Source organism: Xenia sp. Carnegie-2017, unplaced genomic scaffold (genome assembly GCF_021976095.1).
Source record: "Xenia sp. Carnegie-2017 unplaced genomic scaffold, XeniaSp_v1 HiC_scaffold_23, whole genome shotgun sequence".
NCBI classification, from domain to species: Eukaryota; Metazoa; Cnidaria; class Anthozoa; order Malacalcyonacea; family Xeniidae; genus Xenia; species Xenia sp. Carnegie-2017.
The window spans coordinates 16,165,652-16,184,518 of NW_025813486.1; the positions used below are offsets into that span (position 1 = coordinate 16,165,652).

Sequence of the window (18,867 nt, forward strand, 5' to 3'; positions counted from 1 at the left end):
TATCAATTACCTACAGAAATTTTAAAATGCTTACAAAAAAAATTAATTTTCAAAGTAAAACAACGTGAAAAGAATTTCAATGAAATTAAACATGTCAATAAAGTAATAAATATTTTTATTTGTATAATCCAAAAAATCAGACTACTTAGGGTAAGTTAATAAAAAAAAAAACAGAAGATAATTTTATATTAATGTTTGTTTTTTTGTAGGAAAAAATATGACTTATTTTGAAAAAATAGAGTTATGACCATAACAAAAGAACTCTGCGATAGTAAATTTCAGAACTGTGAAAGGTGTAATTATTGTGTAAAATTCAACCTTGGCAAAACTAATGCTGGATTATATCTAAGCTGATTTTTTTCATTTTATTTGTGGAAAAATACAAAGAAAAAACTATTTTCGAATTAAAGACAAAAACCTATTAATAAAATTGAAAATAGAAAAAATGGATTGTACTACATTAAATACTGACGGGTTATTTGATAATGTTTATACTCATTTAAAAAACGATGGTGATGATACTAAAGAAGAATATGATAATGACATAACTGATTTAAAAAAAAAGGCAAGAAACGAAAAAGAATAAGTGACAAAAAAACCATGAAATGAATAAAAATAAAGTAATTAGTAATTTTTTGGAGATTACATGATGGAAAAACTTTATATCAAAAATCATGTTCTGTAGTAGGACAAAATGGTTATATTTTTTGTCGTGTTGGTCATGTTACAGAGTAATGTCTCTTATTTTTTCTTTTTTTGTGTATTGATTTTATTAACATGGTAATACTCAAATACTAATTTTTTTAGTTTGATGATGACGATGGATTTTTCTATTTTAATAATTCAAGCACTTGCTATTTTACTAAACGAATATCCTGGTCATCCTTTATTATACCAATTGCATTTTGTATGCAGCCATTTATTGAAATTTAAAAGAACTCCATCCAAAATGAAATTGATGAAGATTAAACCAAGTGCAAAAGATTTCAAAGATTCAAAATTTTTTTTATTGAAATATTGAAATATACAAAAAAAATAGATTTTATTGAAAAGTATTATGGGACATTGGGGTTTATACGTTGTTGGGATTAAGAAAACAATGAACATATTTATCTAATTTCTAATTGCTGGGGTGTATAATTTATATGCAATATAAAAAGTTATAATTGTTATATAAGTATAAAAGTTATATAAAAGTTATTTTTCTATTTTAATAATTCAAGCATTTGCTATTTTACTAAACAAATATTCTGGTCATCCTTTATTATACCAATTGCATTTTGTATGCAGCCATTTATTGAAATTTAAAAGAACTCCATCCAAAATGAAATTGATGAAGGTTAAACCAAGTGCAAAAGATTTCAAACATTCAAAATTTTTTTTATTGAAATATTGAAATATACAAAAAAAATAGATTTTATTGAAAAGTTATATGGGACATTGGGGTTTATACGTTGTTGGGATTAAAGTAGTACTATGACGAAAACTGAACGTTAAAAAATCATCGATTTTAGCATTCAATAGTTTAAACACATATCAATTATTGCTTTCGTAAAATTTAAGCAAAAATAATAGTATAAAGAGGGAGTTATGAACATTTGAAATGTCTAATTTTCATGTCCGCCATTAAAATCGGCCATTTTGAATATTTGCAATCAGCAAAGGTCTGTGACGTCATAGTCTTAACACGGCAAGAAGCGCACATTGGAAAGTATACAAAGTAATACATAAGTAGAGCAAAAAAATGTCAAATTCATCGAGATCTAGCTCGCTTTCCGAGTCTTCGATCGAGACAAACGCATCGATTTCTTCATCGGAATTCATGACGGCAAATTCGGACGAATCTAATTCGAAAATTTTGCCATTTGCCGATAATATTCAACCGCTTGCTTCGCCCGATGAAATTGCTGAGTACGAAGCTGCAGTCGCAGAAGAACGGCGGGTTGAAGACATGCTGCAAGATCGTTTTGATGCCCGTGTTGATGTTACTTCATGGTAAGATGTCATTCTTAGTGTTTTACTTTGATCTGAATCGTCTGCCGTTAGCTATGATAACTTTATGGAAACATACAATTTGGCCAATATTAAAAGTGTGAATGTGGCCATTGTTCGTTGGATCTTGTTGTCAACCCTCAAGAGTGCCGATGCTGCATGGAAATAGAGCAATGCCGTGGTAAAATGTATCAGTTCGAAATCGATGAAAGGAAATGCATTTTGGATCACCCTGGCTTTAATGAAGTTTGCCTGAACGAATTTGTTCTTCGTTTCTTCGCAGCTTCGTTAGGTTTAAAGACCAAAGGTCATCGCATGATACAGACACTTCATTTTGTATTTCCTTTAAAACCTTAGTATAAATGTATATTATATATTGAAAGTTTGCCTGGATGTATTGCTGGTTCTCTCAAATTGTGAAAATTTATCATCTGCGATATGTGTAAGTATATAATAATTGCAACTTGTGCTAACCTGACGCCGCTCTCTTGACGTTGTTGGTGTTTGTGATTTCTTCCAAATAGTAGGTACGGCACCAGGTTTGAGCCGTCTAGTCATACCACCCAAATGGAATAAACGCTCAAAACAATCATCCGAGAAGTGATTCGAACAAATCATAAATCGAATTTCGCGCGAACTCGGATTAAAGTTTGCGCGCTTCGTCTGAACAAATTTAACTCAAATTCTTCTCAAAGACTCGTCGTTTTTGCTTTTATGTAATGAAATGCCTGTAATTCTATCAGACTTGTTACTGCAATCTTGCACGACACAGCGTGTTGAAGGCATGTTGAAAAAATTGAGTTATACAACCTTTTAAATCTCTATTTGCATATAGTGTTATATTGTAAACAGCCGCGAGTTAAGACTATGACGTCACAAGCACCTTCCTTCTTGAAAATTCAAATATGGCGCATTTTAATGGCGGCTCTTAAAGTTCAAGTTTTATCGCTACGTAACTCGAGCAGCATGAAATACATTGCGCTAAAATTTCGCCAGAAGAGATTTTTTTACATACACTATTAATCTATGAAAAAAAAACGAGAGGCAAAATTTTCGTCATAGTACCACTTTAAGAAAACAATGAACATATTTATCTAATTTCTAATTGCTGGGGCGTATAATTTATATGCAATATAAAAAGTTATAATTGTTATATAAGTATAAAAGTTATATAAAAGTTATTTTTCTATTTTAATAATTCAAGCATTTGCTATTTTACTAAACAAATATCCTGGTCATCCTTTATTATACCAATTGCATTTTGTATGCAGCCATTTATTGAAATTTAAAAGAACTCCATCCAAAATGAAATTGATGAAGATTAAATCAAGTGCAAAAGATTTCAAACATTCAAATTTTTATTTTATTGAAATGTTGAAATGTACAAAAAAAATAGATTTTATTGAAAAGTTATAAGGGATATTGGGGTTTATATGTTGTTGGGATTAAGAAAACACTGAACATATTTATCTAATTTCTAATTACTGGGGGGTATAATTTATATGCAATATAAAAAGTTATTATTATTTAATGAAGATTTTTGTTGTAGATACAGTGTTTTTAATTTCAAAAAAGGGAAAGGGACATTATTTTATATGATCATTTTAAAATTTATTTGCAAGATTCTCACGCTGTAAAAAAAGACAATTTTCATTTAGGTTTAAGGTGTGATAATATATATAGATATTATTTTGAATTTATGATTATTTACAATTTACATATCATGTAAAGAATTTTTCGATATAATTAATAAAATTAACATAACTAATGTAAATAAAGAAGTAATTTGTAGATTTCTTATAGAAAATAGAATATATATTGATTATGCTCGACACATATTGATCTTGCTAAAGCTGTAAGAGCCTTCCAGTGTAGTTTGCATTTTTTTGTTTTTTGAAATGGATTTTTATATGCAATTTTTTTATGGGAATTTAATTCTTAAATTAAATTTTTTTCCCAAATGTATCCAACATAAATTGGTCATTAAAGTTTTTTTTTCGACATTTTTCAAGGTAATTCCATCACTTTGTTGTACTTCTCTTATACTTTGTTTCATTTTTAGTAAATTAATCTTATTCCAGCATAAAGTTCAATAGTTTGTTCAATGTATTCAATTAATTTCTCAATTTTAAAACATGTATCAGAATAACTTGATTCAAGATTATATATATCTTTTTTGAACAAAAAAATATTTTTTGTTGTATTAACATCATAATATCTTACAGAATTATCATTATTCTCATCTGATTTCTAATCTTGAATTGATTGCTGAAATAAGAAAGGTGAGAATAAAATACACTTATCATTATCCTCTATATCATTGGTACAAATAGTACTAGCTCTTCCATTAGTATTTATTTTCCTTTATCATTTTTATTTAAAAATAAATGAACTTCTATATGACATTGTTTTTCCTGGCATTTTATTAATTAATTTCAGCAATGCGTAATTCTATGTGTAAACCATCCAACAATACACTGCTTATAAAATTAAATTTAAACTGCATGCATATAAAAGGTTCCAAAAATGAAATTGATTATCATGATAATGTAGACGGTGAAGAAAAAAATCAAAGATAAAGAAAAAGAAAAATCATGTCAAAAAGAAAAAATGAAGAAATAGAAGAAGAAAAATGAAAATTATTTCAAATAATGAAATAATGAAAATAGTTAGTACATTTCACTCAAAAATTGGTGAAAAAATTAAATATATCAAAAAATAAATAATTAATTGATTTAAATTATATAAAATAAAATGCAATATAAAAAAACAGTTTTACATTAAATGGTGAAGTTAAGGATCACATATATCAAGTTTTTATCAAAAAAGCAATTTCAACAATTTACCCGATTTTTTGAAAGAATTTTCAAAAATATTACTATATTTTCTGAATACTACAGCCAGATTATCTGTGAAATGATTTAGTTAGATTTTTGTCAAAAAACCCCCATTAACACTTTGTTCAACAGCCTTATTACTTTTAAAGAATATAAAAATGAGAAAGAAACAGACTAATTTGGAAAAACAAAACAAAAAGCTTATTTATAACTTAAATCCTGATGATGATAGTAAGTGGGGGTAAACAAATCGTCCAGTATTAAAAAATAAAAGAGAAATCAGAAATGGCATTTTACAAATTAAGTGTGACAAGTTACAAAGTCAAATTAAGAATTGTTGTTTTGCTGTGGCTGTATTAATTGGAAAAATATTTATTAATAATGACGAAATTGGCAAACTTTCCAAAATCACTCAAAATTGATATTGTAAAAGGATATCATCCATACAAATTTTTTGATTTGACGTAAAGGGGAAATATGACTGATGAAAAGTACATTGATATTTCAGAAAGTGAAGCAAATGATTTTGACTCATGGTATAACAAACAATGTAAAAAAGAATACATATTTCGACATGCAATTTATTACTATTGTAGTATTGACGTTAATATACTAAGACTTGGGTGTATAAAAGTTTCAAATTTTATCTACAACTTTACAAATATTTTACCGTTTTACGATGCATAACAATTGCTGGTTTAACACCAAAATTATTCAGAAGTAATTGTTTACAAGATGAAATGGGGGTACACTTTAGAATACAAATTATCCATTAATGGAGGAAGAAAATTTTTAGATAGATTTGTTGATGGATAATGTGCAGAAAATATATCAATTTCACGTATGTTATTTTCATGATTGTAATAAATGTTTTAATAATGATGATTATAATACACTGAAAAAAGAAAAAATGTATTTTTTAAGAATGCTTAACAGAACAATTTTCGAAACAATTACTTGATAATAATTATAACGTACTCGAAATGTGGGAATGTGAATATTTAAAAGACAAAAATATTAGTGAAATAAAAAGTAGGAAAGAGGAAGTTTTTAATTTTCTTGTGTTACATCCATGTTATGCATTATATGGTGGTAGAACATCACCTTCATGTTTATATTATTATGATTGACATCATACCCATATGTTCAAAAAAATATGAATACCCTCTAAATCATCCTGAAATATATTTAGAGGAAAAATGTTTAAATATTGATGTTGCTAGTATGTTTGGTTTAATTAAATGCTGTATATTACCACCTAGTACACTTCTATTTTCTGTTTTACCCTTATGAATTGATAATAAATTGATATTTAGATTGTGTTACACTTGTGCTATGAAAAAAATCAAATGTGTAATCATAATGATGACAAGAGAGCTTTAAGGGGTATGTGGACTAGTGTTAAGATAATTAAAGCTATTGAATGTGGTTATAGAATAATTAAAATACATGAAATTTATCATTATAAAAATAAAGGTAAAATTTTTGGCCAATATTGTAAATAATTTTATGAAAATGAAACAAGAAAATAGTGGTATTCCTGCAGAATGTTATAATGAGAAGAAAACTGTTAATAAAGATAAACTAAATGATTTCATATTAGATTATTACAAACATGAAAGAATTCAATTAGAAATAAAATTAAAAAAATATATGTATTCATACAATTGTTAAAATAATTTTAAATTCATTATGGGAAAAGTTCGCAAAAAGTGATAATGCAGTTACAGTACTATTTATTAATAACTTATAAGGTTTACTGCATTTAACAAACAATCATACTAATGAATTAACTTCTTTAAATATCGTGTCTTAGGATATTTTAAGAACAACATAAAAAAAATGAAACATGTTTGTCAATTTTACCTAATCGTAATGTTGTTATTGCTTCGTTTGTAACCAGTTATGTAAGATTAGAGCTATTACATATATTACATATGTTAAACAATGAAGTTTTATATTATGATCCCATTCGATAATTTACATTAGTGTTGATGGAAATAATGATATTAAAACAGGTAACTACCTAGGTAATCTTACTAATGAATTAGATAATGACGAATATATTGTATCACTTTGTTGAACTGGACGGAAAAGTTATTCTTATAAAACAAATAAAAATAATGAAATAGTGCTTGCAAAAAGATTGTCTTTAAAGGATGATGGGAAAAGGAAAATAACAATTCGATAAATGAGTGTGTAGAAGACAATGAAAAAATAATTGAAGTAATTTATAAGGAAAATATATCACGTGATAACCAACAAAATGTATTTTTAAACAAAGAAATGAAAAATTCACATTTACATTTTACAAACGTATTATATTACATGATTTTTTTACAATTCTATATGGTGATTTATTAGATTGAAAATATGTTATACCAACCAGTTGTAAAATTTCAACATCCTTTTATGATGACTATTTGTGGACCATCACAATGCGCAAAAACACAAAAACAATGGATAAAATTCAATGATGAAATCTTTGATCCTCTTTTCACAAAGCTTTTGTATTAATATTCATCTAATTATCAAGAAATGTTTGACAAAATAAAATCTATTATTAATGAACAAAAAATACAGCCCTGCAAAATTATAAATTTATCAAATGTAAATTGCATATACCCTCTGTAACTGACATGAAACAAAAATTAGGGAAACAAACATTAATAAACAGGGTTGCCAGATCGGCCTTTTGGAGGCCAAATAACTCAAATTTGGCTTCTCTTTTCATTGCTTGGCCTCAAAAAATAAATTTGGCCATTTGGCTTCTTTTTGGCTTCTTTTTGCTTCCCACAGATTTTTAATGTCATTACTACTAAGTTTCACAGTTCTTTCACAAAAGATAAACAAAATGGTTCTATTCTGTCACTACTTCCCAGGCTCTTTCCTCCAGTCATAGGCTCATAGCATCATTATATTTTGAACATGGCAGCCAAATGGAAAGCATCATATGTATCTGGAAGAAAATATACCAAAATGTGGGAGAGCAAATTTATCTGGCTTTCGAAAGCATCAGATGGAAGTGAAGATGGGTATTGTAAGCTTTGCCATACTCAAATAAAGCCCAAACTATCAAATTTGACAAAGCACGAAAATAGTGATAAGCACGTGCAACGGGTGAAAGCTTCAACGTCAGTAAGGCCAATTCAAGTTGTGCGAAACCTAACGATCGCCGACGAAGTAAAACGTACAGAAATTGAGCTAGCTGTGACAATGGTGTGTCATTCTTCTATTCTAACCATGGATCATCTTGGGGAGATTATAGCTCGAAATGCAACAGGAAGTAGACTCGAAAACATAAAGATACATCGTACGAAATGCACAAAATTCTTATCAATGTAGTCAGTCCTGCGCTGAAATAAGAATTGCTGATGTGAAAGGAAAGAAGTTCTCTTTAATCGTCGATGAGACTACCGATGGTCGTTTCACTAAAAAAAGCCTTGGTAAAGAAGCCTCTGTCTCAGCACTCATCATAAAAGATGTTTGCCTTTTGCCTACTCCTACTTGGGATGACGTACCCATACGGAAAGTGAAAGCCAGCTCGTTAGGGCAGGGTTATTCGTCGATGCAGGGCCTTTCTATGTGCATCTCGGAGAAGTGCAACTGCGAGAAGAATTAAGGCATGCTTTTTCGGAGCACTTGTGGCAAGAAGAAGAAGAAGTAGGGTAAGATTACTGGTACATAGTTTTTAGCAGATCGCATTTTTGATGCAGTTTGGTTTATCATAGCAGACTGTATTAAATAGTTGTATTTTTTAATCAATGAAAACAGTTTTGTGTGTGCATGCTGACTAAGCATAAAGCCCACATATGTCAATAGTATTGGTTTATTGTATTATGTTTATTGTATGCATCTCAAATGAAGAAGTGTGAAGAGTAGTCGTGGCAGAAAGTGTGTTGGACAGTTTTCCATTTTTTCCTACACCCAAGTATTGTGATATAGCCAGCATTACCATTTTATTGAAAATGTGAAATTAGAATAAACAAGTACAAGATGGCTAATACATGTACTACATTTAGATTTGAATTTGTGAGATCTATTGGAAGTGAGATTGTACCCATAAAGCTCCAAGAAGGTCAAGAACTCACAGGGATAGTACTTAAACATATTTCTGGAACTGGGCCCATATATAGTAGAGCATCTAAAGAGTTACTCTATGACAGAGTAAGTTATATTGAATGAGTTTGGAGGGCATAATTACACCACATTCATAAACATATGAAAGCAAGTTTTTCATTGCTTAATTTATAAAGATAAGGCAACTGGATGCACAGGATACTCCTAGGAAACCCAGTTTCAGTTGTGTGTAAACTAAATTCTCTACTGGGCAGTAGAATAGTTGATAATTGATTCACAATTCTTTCTGAGGCGGATAATGAGTGTAGAGCTGAAAAGATAATCTACTATATACCTGGAGGTGAATCATCACAAATGGATAAAGAAGTGATTATTAAAGTGAGTTCATGTTATTACAACATTTTTATTAAATGTAACAAGGATCCATGCTTAATCACATTTGTAAACTATATGCAACATTAACATGCAATTTTCTGTTAGGATGGATGCAAAATTCAGAAGAATACACATGATGTTCCTATGAGCGATTCTTCACTCCAGAACCATCAAGAAGTGAGTTAATTTCTTTCATTTGTTGATACTATTCTGGTATGTTGGTAGTTCAATATTTTCTGGTATATAATATAAAATGTTTAACATTGCGTATTGCAGTTATAAATAAAGAAACGAAGAAAAGAGAGTGAGGATAATGTTAAGTAAGTGGAATGTCCAGTTACATGCTGAATTTCCAAGCTTTGCTTTATGTTCTTGCCTGGTTTAACAAAAGCCGTATTCAAATGCAAAAGCAACCAAACAGGTGTGACAACATATATATGAATTGCAACAGAACTAGAGCGAGACAGTCCCTGGATGAAACTCACCACGAAACACCCCTTAATTGTGTGGGTTTCTTCTATCATATCAGTGTATTGTATTTTTTTCATAACTAGTGTTCAAAGTAATATTTTGCTTGATGTTGTGCCCACTGCCTCAGCAGAAGAAATAGAGCCAGCATTATCCAATGCAGGAGGAGATGTGGATGCTGCTGCACAGCAACTGTTGAGTTAGTCTTTACCCACATTTTTCCTAATTTTTCATGTTTTGCAGTTCATGCTCTATAATACATAGCAACAGTGTAAAAGATCTAAGTGACAAAGCCATGCTAGAACATTAATTAAGGAATTATTTTTATATTTACAAAAACAAAAAGCCACTGGTCTTTTTTTATGGTGAAGACAATCATTTACTGCCCAGAAATGATCAAGCATTCAGATGCACAGGTGTTTTTAAGGCATGGCTGTCCTCTTCCTTGTGGCTTTTCACCAGCAATTTTGCATTACTGCCATGTAACAGGATCACCACAAATTAAAGACAAAGATATTGCTACACATGCACTCCCAATTGTTCCAGAAGATATTGCCGATCTTGAATTACGTGAAATGATAACTGAGGTATGTACCTCTACACATGATCACCTGTTATTTGTTTTACTTGGATTATGGGTTTAATTGGATCAACAATGACTTATATAAGACTTTTTGCATATTTGGTATCTGTTTTTCCAGCTGGAAAATTGTCATACCCCATCACCTGAGATGTTAAACAAGCTTTGCCCTTATCTTTTTGAGTCTGGAGTTGACATGGACATATTATCAGGAAACACACAGCTTGCCATTCAAGACCTGATGTTTTATCAAGTCATTGATAAGAGGCGCAGAGAACTTGACGACATTGCTAAAGGTTTGGCCTATATTTTTTACTAATTTTGATACAATGCTTATCATGTGATTCAGTCACAATTGAAATCGGCTGCATTAACTATGCCACTATTTTCCATGAGAGCACTGTTGAATATTTTTCCTCTATTTGATGTCAAAGTGTGAAATAAATGCTGGAGAGATGCTACCTTGTTCTTTCTTTTGGATGCATTGCATTTCCGGAAGGGAAATTAGCTTGAGACCTAGATTTCATCCAGTAATGCAAACTATTTTAGATATTGATTTTTCTGTTGTTTGTTGCTACAGGTATGGAGGATGCTGGTTTGCATTCTTTCATTGGTCACTTACCCACCAACATGTTAGAAATTTTCACGAAGCCTTTTTCACGAAGTATTTATATTTCCTGGCAAAATATGAAGAAGGTACTATTAATCACTACTTAACTTTCAATCATACCAAACGAACTATTTTACAAGTTCTACACAAGAGTTTTCTATTACAATTATCTTTTTTTTGCCCCACATTACTCGAGTGTAGAAGACAAGGGCAACACTTGTGTGATTAAAATCACATTTATTCACAGGCACCTGATACCCCATGTCAGTACTGATTAATGCTACAGTATTTCTTGTTATTTTAAAGACATTTGATTTTTTGTGGTTCTTTTATCAATGGTACAAAGTTGCTGTCTAAGGTTACATTTCACACTGTATTGTTTTACTTTTAGGTCAACCATCATTAACAGACTTATGTTGCTTTTGTTGTGGAACAAATACCTTACCTGCAAGGGGATCATTAGTGGTCAAATTTGATGATTCAAGCAAACTGCCACATGCTGAGACATGCTTCTCTACTATTACACTGCCATCTAAACACAAGTCATATGAAGACTTCAAAATATTTATGGATGTTGCACTGAAGTATGGCTCACTTGGTTTGGAACTGGTGTAGTTAGACTGCTATGAGTGATGTTAGTTATTGTTACAATAGTTATCTGAAGGTGAAAATGATGCACATCATCAAGTTAGAAGTCACTGTCCATTGAGAAGCAAGGAAACATGTTGAACAGCAGCTAAATAAGATTCGATTCTACGCGGATCATCTTCAGTTTGTCCCTGTCTTATCACAGTAAGGATCGAGTCCATTTGTTCATTGTTTAATCTAAGTTGGGTTTGCGGGACAACGACAACATGAGAACGATCTTCTTCTGGTACAGGCCCATACTCAGAAATACCATAGGAAGAAAATGCATTGTTTCTAATAACATCATTCACAGCACTGTAACCACAATGTCTCAACTCTACCATTCCCCTAATTCATATTTGTCGTGGTGAATGGTTGCTTTCTGTTGTGACTGGATGGTTGTTCCATTGAGCTACAAACTCTTGTAGAGCGATATTAATAAAGTCAATATAGACCAATTGAAGAAAAATAAATGAACCTCATTGACCGGATTAAAAACACCTCTATTTCCCAAAAACAAGAAAATGTTTAAGAACTTTGATATCACAATACGATTAACATCTCTCCACAGTCGTTCAATCCTTTGATTATGTACGGATGTGCCTGTGATGATATTCCCCCGATTTAGACCTCTTTCATTTAGCATAGATCTCTCAACTTGAATATTTTCCAATCCAAGATCACAACGGACTCTTGACGATAAAGTATAGCACTGAACAGCATATTCAAACAAGCTCAATACTGTTTCTGCTCTGTTATTAGTTGATGCATGGAGATAGGTTACCAGTCTTGAGTAGCCATCTATGCCCCCATGGACAACTATGCGATATAGCTCAATCAATTTATGATTTCCATCAATATGCCGGCAAATAGCAAATGTAGATTTGAAAATAAAATATATTCAATGAAAATGTTTTGCCGTTTTCCTACAAATTAAAGCAAGATGGCCTAAACTGAGAGTAGTTGCTTAATTAGATGAAATACAACAAACAACAATGTCACTATGTGTCATATATTACCATAAGGCGTTATGGCATGGAACATTATAAGACCGTCTTATGATCCTTGTAGTTTCCTCAATGTAGAAATCACAGGGTCCACCCGATGCATAGAACGTAAAATGCGTTCAAAAAGCTCTTGATATTTCACTCCACCTAAATCCACTACTGCAGTTATTCAAAGCTTCTAGTTGCTCTCGGGTCATCGCAAACCTTGGTCTCCCTGGACCAACCTGCTCACTTCTTCCCAAAGATTGATTGTCATTAATTGCTTCGCGTTCACTATGGATGCTCCTGTAAAATATGTCTTCAAAACGTTGTCTGAGGAAACTCGTCCTATGACAAATATAGCACAGATGAACAATAACCGCAGGAACATTTTCTGTTGTCGTGTTTTCTGACATTTCCCAATTCAAACTTTCGGCCACACGAGAGCGCAGCGTAGACTGTTCTTTCGTATGTATCTAGTCTTCTGAAGTGGAACTCAGCTGCGTCGTAAGAATAACTATCAGCTGCAGTTGCTAGCAATTCAGCTGTTCCGATTAGCCTCAAAAGTGCTTCGAAGAATTCTTCGATGTTTGGAAGCCAACGAGACGCCATTTTTTCGTTTACGGATTCACTGTACACGGAATTATTACTCTTTGAGTTTGTAGAACACTTCCGTTTCCTTTCAATATACGATTTTAAAATTTCCGTTTCCTTTTGATATACAATTTTAAAATTTCAATATACGATTTTAAAATTTCGATATACGATTTTAAAGTTTCAATATACGATTTTAAAATTTCGATATACGATTTTAAAATTTCGATATACTATTTTAAAGTTTCAATGTACGATTTAAAATATCAATAGTCAATTTTACACAATACTGACTTATAATTTTGTCCGCAACGGAACGCCATAATCTCCTCTGCATGTAGTGCTGTGATTGTGTCATCTACATAGCGGAACGAAAAAGGTAGTGCATGTTTGTAAGTTGCGAGCACGCGTTCCTCTATAGATTGCGTTTTAATTTCAGCAACTACAACAGAAACGGGTGAGCCCATTGCTGTGCCATGTAATTGTTTGTAGTGTGTACCTTTGTACTATAGACAACGGCTTACATTAGAAAGTTGGTATACCAACTTGGAACAAACCCCCCTGAACAGATCACAGCAATTGTCGGCACCATACAAACCACTTATTCACAATACAAACGATCAACTAAAAACATTACACTTCACACTAATTCACAATGGCCCGATTTATACTAGAGACGAATCATCCGTCTGGACGAACTTGGGCAAGAAAAACATAGTTCGTCTTTAAGTTCGTCTGTGTTTAAATACGGGCAAACAGACGGATCATCCGTCAAGACGAATTATCAGAATAGTTCGTCTGTTTACACGAATTTGCATGGGTAGTTCGTCTTGACGCATCATCCGTCTATGAGTATAAATGCGTACTGTGGACTCGCTGTACTTCGTTACTCGCTGTTAGCGGATTTCACCCATAATAGTCAATATGGCGGATAGAAGCAATGATCGTGTTCATGAAATGGTTCATGATTCGAACAAGAAAAATAGGGCTAAGAAGGAGCGAGTTTGGACCGAAACTGAATTAAAATACTTTGCAATTGTACTAGCAGATGAAAAGAAACAGTATGCTGTTCAATTAGAAACGCTAGCATTAAAGAAGTCTGCAAACTTGTGTGTTTATGAAGAAATTGCAAAAGATCTTGAAACATACCTAAAATCTGACGAATTCAAAGAAGAAAGCAAACGTGAAAGAGAAAATTCGAAACGAAAATTGAAAGATACCCCCCTGGAAATTACTCCAGCTAGGCTCCAAGTTAAGTATAAGTTTCTTAGAAGTCAGTTGCGAAAATTTACAGATCGTGTTAAAAAGGGAAGCGGAAAGGCACCGATTGTTGAGCCAGAGTGGTTCACCATCATTAATCCAATATTTTCTGATACCATGGGAGATGCAGATGTTGCTTCCTGTAGTGGTGATGTTCTGTTATCTTACGAATCGGACAATTCATTGTCAGATTCAGACAAGGAGGATGAGACAGTTGATAGACCAGATACACCTTTTAGTAATACCAGCGGCCTTAGCATTGAAGCAACTGATAATAGTGGCGATGATGTACTAGAAGCCAGTACGAACAGTAGCTCCAGCAGTAACACCAAAGGGAAACATAAAGCTAAACTTGAAATCAGACCTTTTTTTCAAAAAAGAGTAATAAGCCAAGCACAAGCAATTCAGAATATGGCCAAGTCTTTTTCTGATATGGGAGAGATGCAACGAAAGCGTTCAGAGTTATTTTCTGAAGCTGAAAAGAAAAGGCAACAGGAGTTCTTAAATTTTCAAAGAGAACAAGCAGAGCTCAACAGGCAACACGAAATAAAGATGTTGGAAATGATCATGAAGTACAGTAGACCTTATCAATCAGAAGCCCCACATCTTCGCCTCCAAATATCCAGATTGCTCACCAGCAGTCTCCTCACAACATGTATCCCTATGGTGGTTTTAATTTCAGTCAACTTGAACTGGTACAAACCACACATGAGGGTACCACTATTGCAAGTCTAGGTATGCCAATGTCAAATCAGCATAACCAACCTTGGTATGAACGTAATTAAGTTAAGTGAAAACAGCAGTGTATTAACTACATGGTCAGCATCAACAATAAAATAGTATAGTTTAGTTGTCAATTCCAAAGATTTGATGTTGTTTGTTTTTTATTTTTTCTGTGTTATAAAACTGAATCAATAATGTTAATTGAGTGTCAAAGTACCTATATATTGATGACAAATTGTGCAAAATGCATGGAAACGTTTAATTTGGTGATTGCTAGATAGTATACTTCAAAATAAGATTTCCGCTGGGAGACTGGTGCGAGTTTTGCAATATCTTCGGAAAAAGAAACGAGAGCATCACGAGTATACCGTGTTCTTTTGAAGGATGTCCTTTTTGTTATAATGCAATGCGCCATTTTAAAATTTTGCGGAAAACAATTAATGAACACCACGCATATAGGCTATAGTTCGTCATTATAAACTTATGAAAATTTACTATCTTTGTAATGTAAATTTTTCAACGAATTAATGTCAATGAATAAAATTTGGGACTGCTGTGACGGCCACAGGGCTGCCGTGCAAAGCCTGTCTGATGTAATGCCGCTTATCGTGAAATACGAAGTTGAGACAAACAGCAAGTTCATTGTCTACTACGGTGATAAGAGCTTTGGATCAAAAGGTAATTAGCTCAACAGTTTAATACATCGTCAATTTAATAAAATTAATTTGAGTGGCAGTTGAAAAAGCTGAAATGTACAAAATTAATTGCATAAAAAAGTAGTAAATAGCATACTAATAAATTAAGTGCACTTTACTACTATAAATAAAGAGACACAACGCTCTGGTAATCGTTTCTTCTTGCGCTTAATTTAATCGTAATATTACGCTTTTTAAAAACAGCACAACCAAAAATTTACATTGATATAAGACGTCCCCGGTTGTAAAATTTTAATCATTAACATATTCAGATGTTAGAAAAGACAACGTAAAAGTTTACTGGGAAAGGAAAATGAAGCGTTACAAGGGCCTATTATCCCATTTGACGGAATACCTTTTGTGCATGTCGGAGATAAAATTTTATGGTGCCACCAAGGAAAAGACAAAAATGAAAAATCTAAGCTAAAGAAGAAAGAGAAAAATCAGCAGCGACAGGTAGTCAATGACTAGATTACTGTAATAAGAATGATAGTTTGCGTCCTCTAAAATGTTGCTAAGACATCTCGTTGCCTTTTTTCACCTTGTGTATTCCTGCACAATGTATAATCTGCGCTAATAAAAATGCAGCCAACTATACAATATTTTACGTCTTCCTTGTATTTATAAAGAATGTTAAATTTATACATTTTTAGGTTACAGACCACTGCTACAATTCTACGCGAAGATTGTTTGCTCAAACGACAAAGAAGAAACAATGCCCAGCTTTAATCTATATAACGCAAATTGCAAAATTCCTAGAATGAAGGTTTGTTAAACACTATAAAATGAAGACAAAATAATATATAATTATAAAAACTTGTGCGTAAAAGGACATTACAATGTTTTACTCTTTAGTTGGACAAGGACAGTATCTTCTTCAGAAGAAGAACAGCAAAGCAATTACATGAGACAATGAAAACTGGCACAATTAAGAGCAGCGACATCGAGATGCACTATGTCGTGAAGTTTCCTCGCCCTTCAGAACACAAAAATCACATAACTGGAATGGTAAAATTTGTTTAAAAAGAGATTAGCTATAGCTAAAAATTTTTGTAAAAGTTTTACACCTTGCAGGCAGCTGGTATAAGAGAACCATTGGATCCAGTGATAGTGGAGAAGCTAGCAGAGCTGGCCCGCGACGGTGTTCACTCAGTATGCGAAGCACGTAGATATCTTGAGTTATTTGTAAATGGTGAACTATTCAAGGGGTGTAAACTTCCAGATAAACTTAGCAGGCGATTTTATCCTACGAACAAGGATATCTATAACCATCTTTACAAAGGAAAGCCGAACCATTTTTCTTCCAATGATCAAAAGAACTTGGAAGAGCTTATTAAAAAATGGAAGTTTGAAAATCCACAAGATTTCTTTCTGTTTCGTCCTCACTCCGGCAAACCATGTGCAGAGGAGTCAACAGAGAACAATGATAACACCATCTCAAACGAAGATACAGAGGAATCGTTAGAGATGGACACAAGCACTTTAATTTTCTGTCATCAAACGAAATATCAGAAACACCTCCTAGGAAAGTATGGCAATCAAATGTGCTTACTCGATGCCACCTATAGAACAACGAAGTATGATCTCCCACTTTATTTCTTGTGTGTGAGAACAAATGTATGTTACCAAGTTGTTGGATCATTTATCATACAGTTCGAAAACATCAAATGTATACAGGAAGCGTTGATGGTGTTTAAGAAGTGGAATGCTGATATATGGAAGCCTTCTCGTTTTATGGTAGATTTCGCCGAAGAAGAAATTCAAGCACTCGAAACAACCTTTCCAGGTATGCAAACGTACAACAGATTTGCATCGTGGTTTTTTAAAGCTCCACGATAACGCTTTAAACATTTACGGAATTCCCCCCGATAAACTTTATACGTGTATGAATATATTGTCGCATTTTTTGCCATAATTCTAATCGCATGCAGACCAAAAAGTTAAAAATCGAACATTGAAAAATGCTAAAATAAACATAGTTGGTGTCGTTAGAGAAAAGTAGTTATTTCATTACATATAAAACATTTTCATGTAAAATAGATGCGGAAGTACTTCTTTGTGATTTTCATCGAGAGAAATCGTGGCAGGAGTGGACGTCAAAAATAGATAATGGTGTTTTTCAGAATAAACAGGAAATTCTAAATCTACTACGCAATATTGCACATGCTGCTACGTCTGAACAATGTCAAAAGTCAATGAACGCCCTGACAGAAAGCATATTTTGGAAAGAAAATCTCAAAATGAGAAACTGGTTTGGTGGAAAGTGGCTGCCAAACATTAAGGTAGTAAACTAAATATAGCGATGGAATCAACGTTGATAGAAAAGCGATGTACTATTCATGAAATAGTCTAAATTAATTTTTGCTATTTTCGAAGGAGACCCTTTTTTTATAAAATTATAAAATTTTACTAGGCAATTTTGTAAAACCAAATCTCCAGGGCTTATATCGTTGTATTATTTCATAATCTCAAATAAAATACTATGTACTAGCAGAACATGCAAAATATACTGTATTGATCGTTTTCTTACAGAGATGGTGTCAAGCGTATCGGACAGGAGATTTCATTTGTGCAGTGAACACGAACAATGGCATTGAAAGACAGAATAAGGCATTCAAATATGAGTACCTCCATGGGAATAAAGGGTGCTCCTTAAGTGATATGCTGACAGCACTTGTTGATCGGTTTCTCCCAAATACCTTCAAAAAGTAAAATTTTTAATACTTCACAATACTATAATGATTCTATGTTTTATAACGAAAAAATACCAGTTTTGAAGGAAAAATTCATTTCGTAGGGTTTTTGTTGTGTGACACAGGCCCCTTCTTTTGAAAAAACAACTGCTTAATTAACAAATTATTGAAAGGTGTGATTAGGCTAACTACAGCGGCACTTACTGTAGACTTTAGTCATCTTTGGATTCTAATAAGATGTAATAATATTCGTGAGTGACGTTTTCCTTTTACAATTTTAGATATGCTGAGCTAAATGTTAAATGTCACGAAGGTTACCGTGCTTATAATGAGGAACTTCCAAAATT

The 18,867-nt window shown here is 32.4% G+C and overlaps 1 protein-coding gene across 1 annotated transcript; it reads left to right on the plus strand.

The window, feature by feature from the left end:
• Positions 1-1,744: 1,744 nt before the first annotated feature.
• On the plus strand, positions 1,745-11,394 carry LOC124449246. Its single transcript, XM_047000186.1, has 6 exons — positions 1,745-1,995; positions 9,839-9,951; positions 10,242-10,339; positions 10,454-10,628; positions 10,913-11,028; positions 11,334-11,394. Exons 1-6 carry the CDS (start codon positions 1,745-1,747, stop codon positions 11,346-11,348), a joined length of 768 nt encoding a protein of 255 aa, XP_046856142.1. The 3' UTR covers positions 11,349-11,394.
• Positions 11,395-18,867: the final 7,473 nt, after the last annotated feature.

Bases quoted from the DNA above. Each gene is read 5' to 3' on its own strand.
- LOC124449246 (XM_047000186.1), top strand. From the start codon at position 1,745: ATGTCAAATTCATCGAGATCTAGCTCGCTTTCCGAGTCTTCGATCGAG. The intron at 1,996-9,838 runs GTAAGATGTCAT...TTTCATAACTAG, and splicing joins CGTGTTGATGTTACTTCATG to TGTTCAAAGTAATATTTTGC. The intron at 10,629-10,912 runs GTTTGGCCTATA...TTGTTGCTACAG, and splicing joins ACTTGACGACATTGCTAAAG to GTATGGAGGATGCTGGTTTG.